This window comes from Phyllopteryx taeniolatus, chromosome 15 (genome assembly GCF_024500385.1).
Source record: "Phyllopteryx taeniolatus isolate TA_2022b chromosome 15, UOR_Ptae_1.2, whole genome shotgun sequence".
Classification (NCBI taxonomy): domain Eukaryota; kingdom Metazoa; phylum Chordata; class Actinopteri; order Syngnathiformes; family Syngnathidae; genus Phyllopteryx; species Phyllopteryx taeniolatus.
Window position 1 is genome coordinate 3,119,780 of NC_084516.1, and position 19,525 is coordinate 3,139,304.

General features: G+C 41.6%; 2 protein-coding genes across 6 annotated transcripts in view; one reads left to right on the plus strand and one right to left on the minus strand.

Annotated features, from left to right (window-relative positions):
• Window positions 1-87: 87 nt before the first annotated feature.
• agpat2 (1-acylglycerol-3-phosphate O-acyltransferase 2 (lysophosphatidic acid acyltransferase, beta)) lies at window positions 88-11,830 on the minus strand. 4 transcript variants are annotated; one of them, XM_061799598.1, is made up of 6 exons: window positions 11,367-11,830; window positions 8,257-8,390; window positions 7,574-7,749; window positions 7,386-7,481; window positions 3,366-3,438; window positions 88-3,290 (listed from the first exon to the last, which is right to left on the minus strand). In XM_061799598.1, the coding sequence occupies exons 1-6, from the start codon at window positions 11,555-11,557 to the stop codon at window positions 3,136-3,138; spliced, it is 825 nt and encodes a 274-aa protein (XP_061655582.1). In that variant the 5' UTR covers window positions 11,558-11,830; the 3' UTR covers window positions 88-3,135. The 4 variants fall into 4 exon arrangements, with proteins under 4 accessions (XP_061655582.1, XP_061655584.1, XP_061655581.1 ...); XM_061799600.1 differs by lacking the exon at window positions 7,386-7,481; XM_061799597.1 differs by having other exon boundaries at window positions 88-3,438.
• A 2,756-nt stretch (window positions 11,831-14,586) lies between these two features.
• Window positions 14,587-19,525, plus strand: part of LOC133489997 (formin-binding protein 1) — a 61,905-nt gene continuing 56,966 nt past the window's right edge. Inside the window, exon 1 of one of the 2 annotated variants that reach the window (XM_061799413.1) lies at window positions 14,587-14,883. In XM_061799413.1, coding sequence (XP_061655397.1) covers window positions 14,860-14,883 — 24 coding nt within the window. In that variant the 5' untranslated portion in view covers window positions 14,587-14,859. The remainder of the gene's footprint in view (window positions 14,884-19,525) is intronic. The other variant, XM_061799426.1, reaches the window with a different exon arrangement.

Consider the following 19,525-nt stretch of genomic DNA (forward strand, 5'->3'; position numbering starts at 1 on the left):
CAGTGGACAAACCTCCTTTCTTCAATCAAACCACTCCAGGAGGAACTTGAGAGAACAATCCAAAATAATCATCATAAAAAACTGAAGTAAGAAGAAATAAATTTATTGAAATCTTTTGCAAGGCAAATTCACATTTACCCCATTTGTTTTAGTAAGTCAACTAAAAAAACACGACATCGTCAATATTAGCCAGAATACTGCGAATGGGGCGGCGGGGTTTAGGATCCCACACACACACGAACACATGCACACACACACTGCGGGGTATTACGTCCCGTTTTTAATAGCTTTGGTGAAAATGATTTTTATAAAAAAAAAATAGAAAAAGAAAAAAACATAAGGAAATTGTTCATAATTTTCCTTGACATTCTGGGAGAGGGGAAAAATATATAATTGCAGCACACCACAACATTAGCATAAATGCAGTCACCCATATAATAAGCCTGACTGCTTGACCAATTGGATGGTTGGATGGTCAGAAAGGGAGCGGGGCATATGTCCCAAAACGCTCCCTTTAGACAATTATTATTTTTTTTGGTTCTATTTGACATTCAAAATGCAAGAAGTTGACAAAAATATAAATATATTGAAGCAGAGTGTTGCAAGTTATCTTTAAAGAAAAAGTTTGGGGGGGTGGATGGGTATATTTTTTCAGATCGTCTGCTTGTCTTACCAGAATAAAGTAATACTTTTTTCCTAAATGTATTTTTTTTTTTTTTTAGATTAGATTAGATTTAGTCACAATTTATCAAGAAAAGGTCAACACAAAGGGTTTAACACTATGAGAAAAAGTCGTAATGTTATGAAAATAGTAGCATTTTTTTTCGAGGATGAAGTCACTTTTTTTTTTTTTTTAATGAAAAAGCCGTATTTGATTGGGGAAAAAAAAGGCCGTAACATGAAAAAAGTCCTAATCTTATGGGAATAAAAAAAAAAGTCAACACCCCGCGTCCCGAGTGTGAGGATGAGCGGCTCAGAAAATGGATGGATGGATGGAAAAAGTCAACACAAAGGATGGAATATTACGAGAATGAACCCCAATGTGATGAGAATAAAATCGCATATTGATGACGAGGGGGGGGGGGGGGTAATTAACTGGATTAATAACAAGTTAATATTCCTATTGCCTGAATGCAACATTAACTGTGACGTGTGCGTGTAGAGCGGACGTGAATTAAGCGAATACAGGCGAGCGTCACTCGTCAAACCAGCTATATATTGAACATTGAATCAATAGACGCGTGCTAGCTCGGACGCTAGCTCAGCGCGCAATGACGTCAGCCCACTTTAAATAGCACAAAACAATAACCAAAAAAACGAGACATTAAAATGCAGTTAGTAGCTCGCACACTCATCCCGAAGGCCGAGACAGGTACATTAGCAGAATATGAATGAAGGCCGAAATTTGTTAAAAAGTAAAATATAATAACGCTACGGGGCAAAGTCACTAAGCTAAAACATGTTACGCTACATTTATGATGCCAGTCAAATGAAAAACATTTCAGTGGGCCACTTTTTGTCCATGTGACAGTAAAGAAACGTGACTTCACCAGCCACGTGTTTTTAAAAATTGTCGCAAGTTGTAAAATGTCAAGAAAATACAAACGGCGTGACAATAGTAAAAAATAATAATAATCCGGGGGGGTGGGTGCTATATTGAACAAGTACTTTTTTAAACAATACAGCAGTATTTTTTTTAAAGAAAAAAGAGAACTTTTTTTTGAGGAACAGACAAAGCGTGTTAGAATAAAGTCACATTTTATTGGTAAAAAAGTCAATATGAGAATATTCCTTCTTATATACTATTCACAGTTAGTTCACCATTTACGAATTCACTTGTTTTTTTTATATGGAACTGTTCCTCAGTAATTCACTTAAAACTCACCAATCTGTACTATTTGCTCTCTTTCTGTAATGGTATAATCTGATATAACATATTTGAGGGACTTTAATTACTCACTTTTATTTGCTATTCCCAGCAAGGCTAGGTGGCTTTTAAAAAATAAAAAAATTGTAGCTAACAAGAAACATTCTTATTTTAATGAAAAAAAATAAAAAAAAGTCGACCGAGGACGAAACATGAGAATATTTTTCAAGAAAAATACTCTAAGGAGATATTTGTTTTTTTAGAAAAGAAGTCAGGACAAGTCAACATTTTTTTTTTTTTTTTTTTTTTAAGAATAAAGTCATAATTTTTTAGAATTAAGACTATGGGTGCAATATTAAGAGAATCAAGTCATTTCTTTCAGAAAAAAAGTCAGAAATGGGCATAATATGACAAGAATAAAGCAGTAGTTTTATAATAGTCACATTTTGAGCAAAAAGTTGGAATAATACAGTGACATTTTTGTCTGAGGATGGTCATATTTTTATATATAAGAAAAAAATAAAAATTAAATCAAGTCATAATAGTGAAAGTGAATAAAGTTGCATTTTAGCTAGAAAAAAAAGTCAACAAAGGGCATAATATTTTGAGAAACACTCCTAATCTTACAAAAATATTTTTTTCAAGTCATAATGACAATAAAGTCATATTTTTACTTCAATTTGCCTGTTAAATTTAAATTTGACTGCCATTTTCTCAAAATTCTTTATTCTTGTCGTAGTAGCAATAATAAAAAAAGTTCCATTACAAGTATTTTTTCATAGTGGCTCTGATGCATCTTGGTAGTGAACAATTAGCTTGAATAATGGCGAGAGCACCGCGACAAGTGCAGTCTCGTTTCTTTATTGTCACCCCACCAGATCAGAGAGCGCCTGCTAAACAAACGCTGTCACCGCCACTTGTTGGCGCACCAGATGAACTTCGAGTGGTGTGTGGACGTCCACCTCGTCCCAAAATAACCACAACAAAATGGCAACATGAGAGGATTTAAAATTAAAAAACAAAACAAATGCATCCAAAGCGAAGAACGCGCAAAGGGCATGCACGAAAAAACTACGCACATCCGTACAGCTGGGCTCGCCGTCCGTCACTCCGCTCGCAGACACCGCGAGGGTCAGGACTGCGCGGACCAGAACCGGGTCCCGGACCGGGACCGGCTGCCTGGCCAGAGAGTAATGGGGGATAAACGTGGCGGTGGGCGTGGAGAGGCCGAGGTTGACAAAAAGGCGGGCGGGCAGACTGGCGGGCGCTCAGTGCCTCACGGGCCCGTTGCCGCACGCCAAGCCAGAGATGTCCAGGAAGGCTGATCGCATCACGTCAAAGGATTTGTCGGCGAGGGACGCCACGTCCTCGGACGTCATGCCCTTGGTCTCGATCTTCGGAAGGATCTTCAACCGGATGGTCCCTACGGTACAGGTGGCAAAAGTACTCGCACTCTGTGCTCGAGTACAAGCACAGATACTTGTGCGGAAACGCTTACCCGATTTGAACTGCTTCTCTTTCCGTAGGTAGAAGTTACTGTACGAGGAGAAGACCACCGGTATGATTGGCGCCTACAGACAGACAGGAAGTCAAATTAGACACAAGTACACTGTTGAGAATGTTGTCACATGTAGGATACAGCCAGTACTTGCCAGAAACCCCCAGCTAAATTTCTCTAATAGTAACTGTCCTGTTCCACCGTAGCCCAGACATGCGAAGCATACTGGGGTGACTGTTGTCATGAGTACGACGCAGCCAGTTCTTGCCAGAAATCACCCTTCTAAATTTTACCCTTCTTGACCCTTTTTCAAAATGGCGGTTCACCGTTCGGGGCTGTCCTGCTGTCCATGCCAAAACCCAGGCATTCGAAGAAGAACGGGCAGATTGTTGTCACGTGTAGGGCAATGCAAGTCGTTGCCAAAAATCACTGCTAAATTTTGCTCCTCAAAACTGCGAGCTCCCCAGTCGGAGCTGTCCTGCTGTCCACACGATAGCCCAGACAGCCAAGAATATTGGGGGAGATTGTTGTCACACAGATAGTACTTGCCAGAAATACCCCTGCTAAATTCTGCCGCTCAAAATGGCAGAGTCAAGTTTGGTTCCCACGCAGGGGCTGTCCACGCCATATCCTAGACATACATATAATACTGGGAAGATTGCTGTCCCTTGTAGAATAGTCACTATTTGCCAGAAATCCCTCTGCTGAATTACCCCCCCCCCCCCCCCCCCCCCCCCCCCCCCCCTCTCCCCATGGACTCTCATAATGACATCTCCCCCTACCATTGGACAAGCATATAAAGACTACTGGGGAGATTTTACCAGAAATCTCGCTAAATTTTGCCCCTTGAAATGACGGCTCCTCACTTGGGCCTTTAGGTTCTGAGAGCAGGAAAATTCCTAGGTCAACATGAACCCCCCCCATTCCATGTTGGCACCTTGACACAGCCAAAAAGGTGCTGGCTTAATAGGCAAAGTGAAAGGGCCATTTGACTCAATCCCTAACCCCAACGAGATTTCCGGAATGAGCCGGTCTAATGGCCTTTTACTGATTGTTACCATGGTAGCAAGGGCCCACAGATGGGCATCTCTCCAGTGCAGTGTGGTTTGTTTGAAAAGTCCATTTCCTGGACGATAAACAGGCAGTGGATGCCGGACTCTACAAACAGCCAGCCATCCTTTTCCAATGCTGCTTGTCCTTATTAGGGTCAAAGGTGAGCTGGGGCCTCTCCCAGGCAGGGTACACCTTGGACTGGTCTCCAGGGCACATTTTGACAAACAAGCACTCACGGTCCCATCTAAGGACAATTCAGAATCTCAATCAACCTAACGTGAATGTTTTTGGAATGTGGAAGGAAGTTGGCGTGCCCGGAGGGGGAGACACGCAAGCATGGGTAGAAAATACTATTTTGAGATTCAAACCCTGAACCTGGCGGCACGGTGGTTAGCGCGTCTGCCTCACAGTTCTGAGGACCGGGGTTCAATGCCCGGCCCCGCCTGTGTGGAGTTTGCATGTTCTCCCCGTGCCTGCGTGACTTTTGTCCGAGCACTCCGGTTTCCTCCCACATCCCAAAAACATGCGTGGTAGGTTGATTGAAGACTCTGAATTGCCCGTAGGTGTGAATGTGAGTGCGAACGGTTGTTTGTTTGTACGTGCCCTGCGATTGGCTGGCAACCAGTTCAGGGTGTACCCCGCCTCCTGCCCGATGACAGCCGGGGTAGGCTCCAGCACGCCCGCGACCCTAGTGAGGAGAAGCGGCTCAGAAAATGGATGGAACCCTGAACCTCAGAACTGCGAGGCAGACGTGCAAACCACTACATCTATGTGCTGACTGACTCTACAAACATCACATCCTATTTCAGTCTTGGCTCACTGACACACCAAACATCCCCTGGGGCCTGTCCCGCTTCACTCGATCTGGCTGGCTGTTAATGGAAGAGAGAGAGAGAAAAGAGGCACCCAATGCTATAGAAGCAAACAGAAACTGATAGAACCAGTCCATGATCACGCCACGAGCCTCCTCACTAGACCTCGTGTCAGCCAGCATCAAACGATCCACTGTGTGTTTAAAGAAAGCCAAATCATTTGAAGCAGAAAGACTCCGGCGGTGTGCAAGTACTTTTGTCCAGACCGTGTCAGGCTGCTTGTTCTAAGGCAAACTTTGGTGCTCCAGGGACATATTTCATTTTTAAAATGAGCATATATACAAAACTGTTATATGTATATTTAGATTATTTTACTATATTTTGTTTTATATATTTTTTTATAATAAATTAACCAATTGTTAAATGGAAAAATGTTACAAGTCTAGGTATGTATCATTTACATTAAGCAAATATTCAAATGTTTTTGTTAAATGTTAAATGGTATACGTAGAAATATTTTATTATTATTATTAAATGAGATAACTGAATACAAAATACATTTTAAATAGAAAGATAACATTTGAATTCATCAAATCTAGGAGAAAAAAAATAGCTAAATTACCACAACAAATATTACAGGACTCCTAAAAATGTAACCGTCTGGTGGGCCAGATTCAAGAACAGAGCAGACAGTGCGTGCGGCCCGCGGGTCATACTTTGACCACCACCTGGGTTAACTTACGTTTAAACGTGTGGGACGATGAACAATGTTTGAATAAAAACTAGGTTTTTTTTTTTTTGGTGCCTTTCCAGACCCTGATTGATCAAATTCCTCGCAGCCGTCCTGGCCTGGAGCGTGCGCTCTGAGCGGACGCCGTGCGAGAACGCTCACGGCTGTCGGTTACACCGTGGCTGACTGACGGCGTCTTCTCCAGAAAAAAGGGCAAAATAATTCTAATCATAAACTATTACTACAAACAACCTTTTTTTTTTTTTTTTTACTAAACAACGCAAGGCCACTAGCTCCCCCTAGTTTCTGGAATTGGAACAGCCTTCACTCTTTGAGAGTGATGGAAGTAGTATGGAAAGTTCTCAGGATTCCTTCGATGTCCTTGATACCCAGGCTTGAGGTCTATAAACTAGAACACTCTTTATCCTCACTCAAGTTCATGCACTAGCACTCTCTTTGACTTCATGACTCGGACAATTGCGCACACTAGTAGAACGCCTGTGGCCCAGCAGTAAAGTTTTTTCCAATACTGTGCAACTACTGCCCCGCTAGATGTTAACTAAGACGACTTCATCAAATTGTCAATAGTCGTCCTTCGAGCACACAGTTGTTAACTAGTCCACAGTTTTGCCTCACTAGTAACATGTAGTTGTTGTACGAGTACAGGCCAATACATTTAGAATACAATTTATTTCAGTACTCTTCTATATTATATTCAGTAAGGATAGAAGAAAACACTTTTCAGAAGGCCAACTCCTGCCGAAATTCTATATTCAAAATTATTTTGCTTGTTTGCGATGTCATATTCAAATTTCTTGGTGAATTTGGGGTTTTTGTTTGCTCTAAACTATAATCCTAAATCAAATCATGAAATATTTCACTGTGTATAGGGGATTTATGTCATGTATGACTTAGTACCGAAATAGATTAAGCTTTCGACACTGTTGGAATTGATTGAGACGTGTGTGCCAAAGTTGCCCTATTAGTGAGGACAGAGAGTGTTTGAGATCTTTGACATCCAGCATAATGTCGTACTAGTAGTGAACTTTTTTTATTTGCGCCAGTAAGATAGTCGTTCTACAGTGCACTGAGCTAACAAGTGAGGACAAAGAGCATATTAGCACATAGACCTTAAAGTGGATGTCAGTAGATATCGGATAAATATTCAAGCTGCTTTCCATAAAGTAGGCCCGCGTTTCCCAACCTTGGCTGAGCCAAGCAAGGCACACATATTTTACATTCAAAAATCTCATGGCACACCACCAAACAAAAATGTTGTAAAAAACGTGGGCACACGTGAATTATGACACTACTGCCATCTAGTGGAAAAGCATTTCACTGTTCTGCCGGTCAGCATACTTTGCTCGTGTTGAATATAGATGAACAAAGTTACAATTATGTGGGACATTTTCCAAGGGTACTGACTTGCGCTTGCACGGCCAGATGGAATGCGCCTTTTTTGAAAGGCAAAAGGTCTCCTCTCTGGTTCCGCGTTCCCTCTGGAAACACCCACAGACGGATCTACGGAAGGTCAAAGACGATTTTATTGAGGGCCATATCGCCCTGGCCTACTTCCCAACAACGGGACGGTGTTAGGAGGACGTGTCGCTTACCTGCTCGTTCAACATGGTTTTGGCGGCGTCGGCCATGACGCTCTTGGCGTCGCTGGTCTTCTTGCGGTTGATGAAGACGATGCCGCCCAGCCAGCAGATGAGGCCCACCGTGCCGGCGTAGATCAGCTCCTTCTTGGCGATCATGGTGCAACGGTCGGGGAGGATCTCCATCAGGCCTGCGGAAGGAAGGAAGTGAGCACATCAGTCGCCACAAATAACGAAACATATCAAGCTGGTCAAAGAGGCGCTGTGAGTTGGCTATTCGAGTATTTTAGCCGTGAGATTTACGACACATTTCCCTAGGCAAGGCATTTTCATATTTAAAATGGTTTTTTTGATCAGTCTAACAGGTTTCAATGATGTCCCCAATTCTTAGGAAAACAGCTACTTGATTTCAGCCAGCCTGAGAATTCAATGAATCATATCTCTCTGCCGATTGCGTAAGCACTAACAGCTAAAGCGCGGTAAGTGTGTCAAAAGTCTGGACAAATGGGAGAATACAGCCTGTCAGCCGTATGCTTTCATATCGGCAAGTGCATTGATCGGAGCAACAAATCAAAATATGCTTTTAAACTCATTGACGGTTGTCCCACTTTTACACGTAAATGGTCAGCGGGCCGCACGAAACAACGGCGTGGGCTAAACTATGAGTAAAATCAGCACCAATATGGGACGCGACTCACCCAAAACGTCGAGCGAGCTCTGGTGGTTGGAGATGACGACGTAGGGGCCCGGGGTCTGCAGGTGCTCCCAGCCGCTGACTTCGAATCGCAGGCCGAGGAAATACTTGACGTGTCGAACCAGGGAGCGGATAATTCTGATGGGAGGAAAAATACTTTCTAAACCAAACTCAAAAATTGCCATCCCAAAAAAGCCCATTATACACTGCATAAACATGACTTGTAGTACATAAATAATTTTCTGACCAATTAAATGAAATTGGCTGGGAATCCCTCACCGCTCTATATATACACTAATCTTATCATCATATAACTGATAGGTTATCTTAACCCTCCTGTTATGTTGCGGGTCAAATTGACACATTATGAAAAGTTAATATGTAAACTGTAAATCTATTTATTTTTAAATCTAGCAGAAACTTCCTAAACTGGCCTCATTTGTATTACGCATGCTTGTATTCTAAATTTGCAAACACACCCCATTGATGGTACATTAAAAAAAACAAGTAGCTAAAAGGGGCAGGTTAAAAATTGTGATTTTCCAAAAAAGACAAAAAAAAAAATCTTGAAAACACTCCTTGCCCTAAATATTGACTGATAAGTTAGTGATTTTCAATTAAAAACTATTCAGTCAAAACGTGATTTTCTTACCATTCTTTCAACGTTTAATAAAAGTATTTTTGTTTCTGCAAAGGTTTTGCGTGACTATTGGAAAAATCCCTGCATTATCCTTCACAATTACTAATTGTGCCGCGATGTATGCATTTCTAGTTCCTTTAATGCAGTGGTTTCATTCCTCCTTTATAATCCACTAATAAGACAATTTTGAAAATGTGACTAGTGTCTATTAGCCAGCATGTGACGCACAGCCAAGTGAAACCAAGTTTCTACTTCCACTACATATTTTGACTGTAGCACAACTAAACTTAAAATGTAACCTTTACCCAAGATGTCAGAATTCTTTTGAGTTATATCTCATCAGGGCAGCGATAAGTCAGCTGAGTTCAAAAGCCGGCGGTTACGCAATTGCTCGATCCGTGGTTCAACATTTATTTATTTATTTATTTTATGAACAGCCATAACAAGAAGCGACTGGGCTGTTAGTAGGGCTCATGTTCAAGGCTGCCACTTGATGTTTTAAACTCACTAAGTAAACATCTTAAAGATGTAAAACAAAGCAACATTGTTGCTACCCTGCGGCTACAAAACCAACTTTCATATCTCCAAGCCTTATGCAGTACAAATAGGGCAAACATAATTTTGTGCCTGAGTCAACTGGGTCAAGTAATTACTGGACAGCAAGAAGTGATGTTTAGAACACAATGGTGGTCCTAGAAGGGAGCTTTGTGGCACCCCCAAAAACACAAGAACAGCGAATATGTTGGATCTTTAACCAACGTGTAACAAGAAACTAAGACACATTGCGGTATGCCCATATTGATCACAAAAATGTTAACAGGGGGAAGATCAGCGTATGAAACAACAGAGTAGTATGCACATGCAGGACCTCGGAGTATTATTAGCTACAAAATCAGCAAATTCTATTTGCAAAATGATCTCATAAGGGCAAATTATATTCAAACATCGTAATCCTGTTAAATTTGGGTTTACAGTTGCGACATGCTTAAGCAGCAAATTAATGTGGCATATGCATAGTGCGGTCAGCTGACTAACTCCGGTATACGCTAGCTCCCTCAAATCAGTGGGAACAAGCCATCTGGCATCTGTTTCTTGTAGGTAATTAAAGCAATCCACCAATCAACCCTCGCAGCCACCAATGCCTGGGTTGCAAACATGACGGGTGTCGTTTGCTCCGCTCTGTTCGAAGTGAGTCATATACAGTGCATGTGAGTCTTGTTTCCTGAGGTAGACAAGTAAGGTGGAGAGGTCATCGTCCAGAAAGAGTGTTCACACACTAATGATGCTCAAAATAATAATATTATTATTATGAATATTGGCATACATATGAAAATATTATAAATAATATACATATTAATAGACTAATAGCATAACCGCCCAAGGCGTTTTTTAACTTACTGTCACAGTATCAATAAAAAATACTAATATATATATATATTAGATGAAAAAAATACTACAAATAGAAACATATCAGAAAACTATATAAAACAATCTAGAAAACAATAGAACTGTATTACCATTCAATGACAATTATTAGAAAATTCAAAAGTCTTAGATGACTGGAACTACACAAAGATTAGAAAAATTAGTGAAACAGATTTTATAATACAAAATATTAGAGAGAAAAAAATAACATCATTTTGTAGAAACATGGCTTTGCTGGATTCTGTGTGAAAGGAAACCGCAAAAAGCCAGTACCCTGGGTGTGAGGTTTCATGCCAGCCATTTGCGCTGTTGTGTTGAAAGCAATTTGTGTCAATGTGCAATGTTCGCTGCCTTCTGCACGAAAGGCTGATAAATCTCAGCTCTACTGTTGCAACAATTTGGCAAATACTACAAAAAGGTGATTTATACAAAAGCCGCCCTTTTGTGTTGAGAGCAACTGCGTGAACACGTCTGGAGTTCCTAAGTTCTGCGAAAAAAGGGAACAACGGAAAGCCTGGACAGGGTAGTGAAATTGAATGGTCCACACTCGTCCTGTTGTGTTAAATGCAATTGTGTGAACACGCAGAGAGGTTGTGCTGAAACCAGGATTCGCTGCGTTCTGTGTGAAAAGCTTATAAGTCCAAGTATGAGAAGTTTGCAGCATCTGTGTGAAAGGGGCTTTAAATATACTCACCGAATGAATGACATCGTGTTAGAGTACACAACAAACATCCATTTGAAAACTTAAAAAGGACCCCCAAAAAATTGTAATGAAGACGGTTTGCAGTTTTGCAGCTGTAGCGTTATTTCCCCTCGCACAAACACCCAGGAGAAGATTCCGGAATTGTACCTTGTTGTTGTTGTTGTTGTTAGCGGCTAACATTATGGCAGCAGGTTAATGTCAGTCGGCTTCGTTTGGAATTAAAGGTTCAAGAGGTGTTGAATATTTCGTTGGCATTACAGGTCGAGGTTTGTTTGGAGCCGTGTAATCACAGCTAGCCTGTTAGCCTCGCGAGCTAACGGCGAGCGGAGCTGTCAAAAGTCCTCACCTCATGTTCTCCACGTCCCTGCCGCCGCTTTTGAGCACGCACAGCGGGATAGCCAACAGCGCCAGCGCCATCATCCAGGCCACGTAGAAGCACTTTTTGAAATAAAACACCAGCGTGTGACCGCTGCTCCACAGCAGCACCACCACCACGAGCGGCACCATCAGCGGCGCCATCCACAGTAGAACATCCATAGCGGGGAAGGAGGGAGGGTCGGTCGGGTCGGTCGGGCTAACGGCCGGGGCTCCGCTCACGCTGCTCGGCGAAAGAGAGGCGCCGCGAGCCGGTCAAACATAACACGGTAGTTGTTAGTTTCTCTTCCGCTCGATTCTGGTGACCACCATGTATCGTTATTCATCTGTTGCGAGGTGGAGTCCGTGACACGGTCGTCGTCATCCGCGGTTTTTTTTATTTTTCCTTTTTTTTCTTCCCTTCATTTCCGGGACGGTCCCTGCTCTTCTGGACCGCTGTATGTGACGTCATCAGCACCGTTAGCTTTGGATGCTAATGACTTTAGCATAAAGCCTATATGATTATAAAAATATTTTGGGCTTCCAAACCAACCTTTCCCCATACGTTACACCTTTTACATAAAAAATATTTGGTTTACCGAATTTATCTTATTTTGCAAATTCCTACCTTTGTTTAAATCGGTGCTTTTGAAACTTTTTGTAATCACCTAAAAAACGAAAAGAAAAGAAAAGTGAAAGAATGTTACCCATCATTAAAATACAGAAGTGTAGTAGCAATAAATAATTACTCAATTAAACTGGTTAAACATTGTACCCAAATGTTTAAAAACAAACAGTTCTCAAAGATTAAACATCAGGAAAAATGTTTAAAAAAAATATTACAACACTGCAAACTTAAAAAAAAAAATAATACAAAATATTCGAATAGAAACAAAATCATAATTACAGTTAGCTTCGGGTGCTAAGGAAAATTAGCACCTATAGAACATGTCAAATTACATTATTTTGCCTATGGAAATACTTTATACATAAACAATAATAATAATAATATATATAATAATAATAATAATAATATATATAATAATAATAATAATAAAAAGTTAGTTTGCTTTAATTGGTCCATGTGCATTCACTTGTCTATCCCCAGAAATGAGACTAACATGTACATAATGGGATTAACCGTGCTAATCCAATCCGTGGCCATATAATCTGAGGCTGTCTGGAGTTTTTCGGCTCTACTTGACACGATTTGAGAGATTAGGAGAGATTGATGGATCCTCCGTCCTGATCGGATCCCGATCCGTAAGTAACTGTGAGCAATGACACCACCGTCTAGGGTGCATGGATGGCCATTGGCCCCAAATTTGCTTGTTTGTTTGTTTTGTTGTAAAAATGTAAGGTAATGTAGTCACGAGCAAATTTAATGTACATGTTTTTGTAAACACCAAAACCAAAGACAAGTAGTCAACAAATTAAACATGCATGTTTTTGTAACGTCTTGACCAACAAAGTTAACATACAGTGGATATCGTCATAAATCTATGCACACCTGTTCAAATGGCAGATTTTAAATTTTTTTTTTTTTTTGCCAGTAATGGGTCCAAAAAAACTGTACTACTCAATTGAACATTCATCTTTTCAAGAGAAGTAAAAATAACCAACTGAGATAATATGGTTGCACAAGTGTGCACACCCACCCATTACTTAGCAATTCAGCAATCACATTCAAACTCCAAAGAGTTCAATAGGACAAAACCTTCCAGTTTATGATAGAAAGCAAAAAAAAAAAAAAAAAAAAAATCAAGGAAAATCCTACTGGATGAAATGAAATGATTGATCTTGGTCTCATTTTTTTTAAATATCCCAGCATTTGAACATGGCTGTGTAGACTTTTTTATATCCACTGTAAGTGTGTTTTTGTAAACAACAAAGACTATTTAGTCGACTTTAGCATATGTGTTTCTGTAAAAATCAAAGATAATTTAGCCCCCAACAGACTTAACCTGTTGGAGACATGTAACTAGTCCCTTAAAACATGTTCACTTCCAGCAGGCCTTATAAATAACATGGTCCTTGAATGTAAACACAAATTAAATATGCATGCCAATGCTTCCTTCTCAATACCAAATTAAACGATTCAAGATTTGATTTTTAAAAAAATATAATAAACATATCGGTCGTGCCACTAGTGCTGTATGCTCATTTTCTACCACTGGGTGGTGCTGTTGTTTTAATTAACAATACTCTTCTGACTTGATGAGCTGAATCAGAACGATGTCTTACCACAATGTGACTTTGTTGTTGTTAAACATCAAAAAGCAGTTTGGAGTCTCGAGTGAAATTGAGTGTACCAGTTTGAAAAAAATAAGTAAATAAAAAGTCAAGTTTATTTGTATAGCCTTTTATCACCAAAGAGTCTCAAAAGGCGGAAACAACACCAACGTCAATGACAGTTAAGAATCTTGAATGTGTCCTTTATTTACCCTGTACAACTCAACTGGGGAAAAAAAATAATTTTTTAGACAGGGCACGTAAAAGTCAACAGGTGCGATCACGCGGTTGCACAAGTGTGCACACCCTCGTATAACTGGGGCAATTAAGCAATTACGTTCAAACTCCTTACGTTCAAATCCATTTTCAGATGTTCTATGAGGCTGTTCCTGAAAGCGTCCACAGCATCGGCTAAATCTCATTGTATTAAGTCAGGTGAAGGCAACAAAAGAATCTCCAAGGCAAATATACCATCATCATCACATGACCAAGAACTGGACGTCCTTCCAAAATTGATCCAGAAAACCGATTAGGGAAGAGGCCAAGAGTCTGACAACAACATCTTTATTCTGTCTGGTCTCCGGCTTAAGGTGGTCAGACGGCAGCCAGGGGTGTGCAGACTTTTGTATCTACTCCACGTACGCAATTCAGTGCATATATGTTTTATTGAAGAGAATGAGGCCATAAGAAGAAGTGATAAGGGCAAAGTAGTTGTTAAACCCACTGGGGGGTGTCAGTCAATGAAACATCTGCCTTGGTGGGTGTGCCCTTTATCGGGGGGTGGTGGTGGTGGGGTGGGGGCTCCTCCTCCCACTGCACGCCCACCCTCCCGCTTTCCCTTTTCAAGCCTCACTTCACGTGAAAACATCTGCGAGGAGGCTTTACGCTCGTATTATTTGCTCCAAAAAGGACAACCGAAGCCCACTCTGCGGGACCCCCCCCCCCCCAACCCAACCCCCCACCCCGCCGCATCCCCACCCCCCCTCCGCCCCACGCCTCCCCCTCTCCGCCGTGCACGCGCACCACCGGAGCAGCTGTCATTGAGTCCAGGCGGGAGCGCGCGCGCGCGGGCGCTGCAGTGATCGAGGATCCATCCACAAGCTCAAGATGAGACGCTGACCAAAAACGGCAACCAAATTGGATTTTGGGCTGCGTTTCATTTGAAATCATCATCATCATCATCATCATCATCAAAGACAATCACAACTAGCAGCCGCGTCGTGGATTAATTCCGAGGACGTCGTCCCGAAACCATGAGCTGGGGCTTAGAACTGTGGGTAAGTGTCGCTATCATTATTTGCTCATGATTAACAATGTCGCCGAATGTGCATTTCGAATCTAATGCGACACGTCCATAACGACGTCCAAGCAGCAGCATTAGCCTGGCTAGCCCCCCCCCCGCCAATAAAACGCATCCAAGCTAATTTGGTGTAGCATAGCTAGCTGCCTTTGAACGTCTTTTACAGTCTTCCTTTATCTTTGATGTCATCATCATCATCATCAGATCATCCTTCGTTAAATCGTCGCCGTTGTCGTTGGGCGTCCATTTTTTATTTTTTAAGTCGAACACGTTAGTTAGGGCATACACACCCCCTTCACCGTGGAACAATAACAACAACCATCATGTCGTCACCTTGCAAACTAATCCACCTATCTATCTATCTATCTATCTATCTATCTATCTATCTATGCAAACAGGTGCATGGTGTTGCATGTAGTGGTTAACACAGTACGTTGTATCAGTTTGAATCACTGCACTTTCAGTCATTAAAAAAAAAAAAAAAAAAAAAAAACCCCAAAAAAACAAGAGGTGGCAGTAAGGCATGTATGTATGAGTCATGAGTCTGCTGGCAGGTTGTGACCTTCAATTTGACTTTGGCAAAAGTCAAGTGGAGTCCCGGCTCAATGTCGAGCGAGTCGAGTCAAGTCATACAATTCTTGCCTAGTCTTAACATACAGGGTGTTGCGACAAAAAGTCATTGTACAATTCCTTTTTTTTTGCGTTCAATTTCATTTCAGGTGTCGTGAGGCCTTTAGCATGTGACGTCTTGGGCTTTGCGGTTTTTGTAAGCAGATCCTTTACTTGCCCACGGCTCGCCAATTGACATTGGAGCAGTGTTGCCAAATTAGTAAGAAGCTTTTCTGTGCCAGATTGCTGTTCAGCGCCTGTTTGGGAAGTAGTACATTTTACGCTATTCATGAAAACGGGATCTGTTCTTGACAAAGCACGCAGCGGAAGGCCTGCGACTGCCACCACTTCTGAAAACACTGAACTCCTAGAGCAGGCGTTTGCGCAAAGCCACAGATAGTTTGTCTGAGGCCGGCACTGGAACTCTGCATCAACAGAAGCTCCATTCGGTGGGGAATGATAAAGCTTTACTCCTCGTAATCTTCCGCTTGAAACCTTTGAACTACCTAAAGATCCTGTTTTTCGAGAAAATGGAAATAAATCGTAGTCCGCGTTGGAGCAGTGTGACAGCGATAAAGCTTCTCCAACTGGTGCTGAGCCCGCAGTCAGGGACAGAAAAACGTCTTGCACTGAAAAGAAAAAACTGTAAAACCCTAAGCTATGAAATGCGGACGGGCTCCTTTCTGTCCCAATAATACCTGAAATGAAAAAAGGAAATGTAATGTGACTTTTTGAGACATCTTGCATATTCACACATTAGCGTTTTTGCACTCCGAATCTGTACTTGTGTTAGTTAGTCGTGATAACACATTCACAGTCGCATAGTCCCGTAATGGTTCCAAAACCAGTCTCCATATTGTCGATGACTTTATTGCCTTGTCAATGTAACTTCATTCAGACTCAAGTAGTGCTTTGCCGCCATCTTTTGTTATCTTGGTGCCAAGGGACTATGTTAAAGTGAGTTAAGGAGGATCAGTGGAACTAAAGTAGGGCTTTGCCACTATCTTTTCGCATCTTGGTTCCAGGGAACTATGTCAAAGTGAGTTGAGGAATTTCCTTTAGAGGAAAGTATTGTATTGCCGCCATCTTTTGGCATCTGTAGGCATTTATAAAGCTTTCTGGGTGTTTGGGTTACTTGCTTGCAATATTGTACTTATTCGCAACAGGGCTTAGTCCGTAATGTCTTTGTCATGTGCATTTTCTATCAGCAAATGGATTGAAAGCAGAAATCGGATTTAAACACAGACAATTTTATTTTATGGCCATATCGCCCATCCTGAACGGATGTCAACAATTTCACCCTGCAGTGTTAACAGCGATGTTTTCCCCAACAACAACATGGCTGCTACACGTTCAGTCACAAAAGCTCCTTCCTGTTCCACTGCTGTTTGTCACTATCACACACTGTCGTCAATCATCTGCTTACGATGAATTGTCAAGCGTTGACAGGCCACCGTAGCACTCCAGGTGCTGTCAGGGTTTCTACAGGTGCGCATTAAATGCAGAGAATGCATAGAAACTGACTCCCAATACATTCCCGTCTTGTTGTGTCACACTCCAAGCCATTCATTAACTTCTGTTTGTCCCGTCTTCAGACACTTAGTCAGACATCCGGGTCTCAAGCGTGGCAACAATGAAGATGATAAGGCTTGTGTGTCAAAGCTATTTTAAAGATCATAAAAGGCGGTGAGGATTGCGGGATTCCCGTCGTGGAGTTACCGGCTTGGGTTGTTATGAGAAAAAGGTTGGCAGCTCGTCGTCGCAGGATTCATTACGCATGGTCACAAGCGGTGTGGTATGTGTGAGCGCACATGCTTGCAAGTCGCTACACGGAGATGTCTTGTGAGCCAGCGGGAAGGCTCTTTTGTATTTGTCGAGCCCCGTTAAAAGCAACAGCATAATAAAAAGGTCTTTCTTCTGGTTTTATATGGAAAAGAAAACCCATCAATTAGAATGGCTTGATCAAAGCGCAACTACATTGAGCGTACACTGACGTGACAAAGGCCTTGAAGGAACTGGTAGACTTTTTTAATTTGTTTATTTTTTTAAATGAAGCGGTTTAGTCATAACCCGTGATGGAATTTCAAACGGTTAGTATTTCATCCATCCGTTTTCTATAGTGCTTGTCCTCATTTGGCTCGCGGGTGAGGTAACCCTATCCTAGTCGAATGTATACACCATGGACTGGTTGTCCGCCAATCACTGGGCACTTATAGACTAATAAACATTCGCACTAACATTCACACCTACGGACAGTTTAGAGCAGAGGCATCCAAAGTACGGCCTGCCCTCCATTTTTCAGAATTTATGCTAAAAACCGTTAACCAAATAGCATAATTGCCATAGTCATCTTTGAATGTTTTTGGAAAACAAACAACAACCAACAAATTCAACAAACAAGAAAAGTCCATGTGCCTCGATTTAAGCTTTGTGGGTGGATTAACATCACCTGGATGACAGACAATCTACACAGACATAAAGAAAAAAACCGCAACTTTTAGCAAGCACATTAGTATTTGTTATTGATATTGTGACTGTTAAGTTACAAATGACTTAGGAAATGATGCTTTTAGGCTAACAAAATAGTCCCAGTAAAATGGCCCGCAACACTATAAAAAAAAATTAAATAAAGGGCTGCTGAAACGACTTTCCATAGTTTGGACTTTTATTTGTCTCAGGCAATTAACGCGTACAATAAGTGTTGAAATCTCAAAACAACACTGCTTAAAACATTACAGTGTCTGTCCATCTTAAGTCAAATACAAAGGCCCATTTTTTGCTCCCTCCCAAGGAGCAGAAAAAGGCCTGGACGTAGTTAAGTCAGGGATGTGTTTTTCCTTTCTGGGAGGGGGGAAGCGGTAAGGGGAGACTCTTTCATTCGCTGGTAATTTACCTGGTGCAAAGTTCACAGAGAAAACATTCTTTGCCTTTTCCCTGTGATGTCAGTGTATTTTTCTTTACAATCGCGCAACATAGCCTTGAGGCTACTTGACAAGCTTCCATGCAGGCCCTAAATCTGGAAAACATTTCTTCCAAGAATCAAGTCCTGTACTGGGCTTCTTTTGCACACCGAATTGTATTCCAGCCAGATGCTTTCCCGTCTATAAACACGTAATCCACAACACTTGTCGCGGTGATCCTAAACAGGGCAGATCAATACTCTACAGGTGGTTGTCACTGGAGACAGTGTTTATTTATTATCTTGTCTGCTTAAACTAGCACAAGCAGAAATACGGAATCGTAATGATGGCGACCGCAATTTCTTGCAGCGTGTGGGCAGGATGTTGCGGTGTGCAACTGGGATTCACCCATGCGAGTAATGATATGTAACATGATGTGCAACCATACAGTTTTCAACCATTTCTTATTTATCGCACTTAAATGTGTTGGATCAGCAAGCCAATTTTAATGTCACACAAAGTCAGTATTGCAAATGAGAATCTTTTGTTTTTAATTGCCCTACCTGGATAAATCAAGGTTAAATAAATACATTAAAAAGAGACAACAAACCCAATTAAATGGTGATTTTATTTACGACACTGCAAGTAGTGTTTGTATGTTTTGCACTGTTTGATTTTATATATCTTTTGACAAGATGGCAATATAACTCCGTAGATGACGAATAAACTACCGCCATGTGATCAGGAAACGGCACCAATCATTCAGGAAGTGATGTCGCTGCCGAGCAAGATTTCTCAACTTCCCGCTAGCGCGCTTATGAAGCAATGCAAAAGAGGCTTTGCGGTCATGTGCTGTCGTGTCATCAGGAAACTGCAGAATCTAAGAGATTTGTTTTAATATTCGTGCTACTAAAACTAATCCATCCATTTTCTGAGCCGCTTCTCCTCACTAGGGTCGCGGGCGTGCTGGAGCCTATCCCAGCTGTCATCGGGCAGGAGGCGGGGTACACCCTGAACTGGTTGCCAGCCAATCGCAGGGCACAGAGAAACAAACAACCATTCGCACTCACATTCACACCTACGGGCAATTTAGAGTCTCCAATTAATGCA

Bases quoted from the DNA above. Each gene is read 5' to 3' on its own strand.
- agpat2 (XM_061799597.1), bottom strand. From the start codon at position 11,557: ATGGATGTTCTACTGTGGATGGCGCCGCTGATGGTGCCGCTCGTGGTG. The intron at 8,391-11,366 runs GTGAGGACTTTT...TCCTCCCATCAG, and splicing joins AGGGACGTGGAGAACATGAG to AATTATCCGCTCCCTGGTTC. The intron at 3,439-7,385 runs GTCAGTACCCTT...GTCTGTCTGTAG, and splicing joins ATCTGGCCGTGCAAGCGCAA to GCGCCAATCATACCGGTGGT.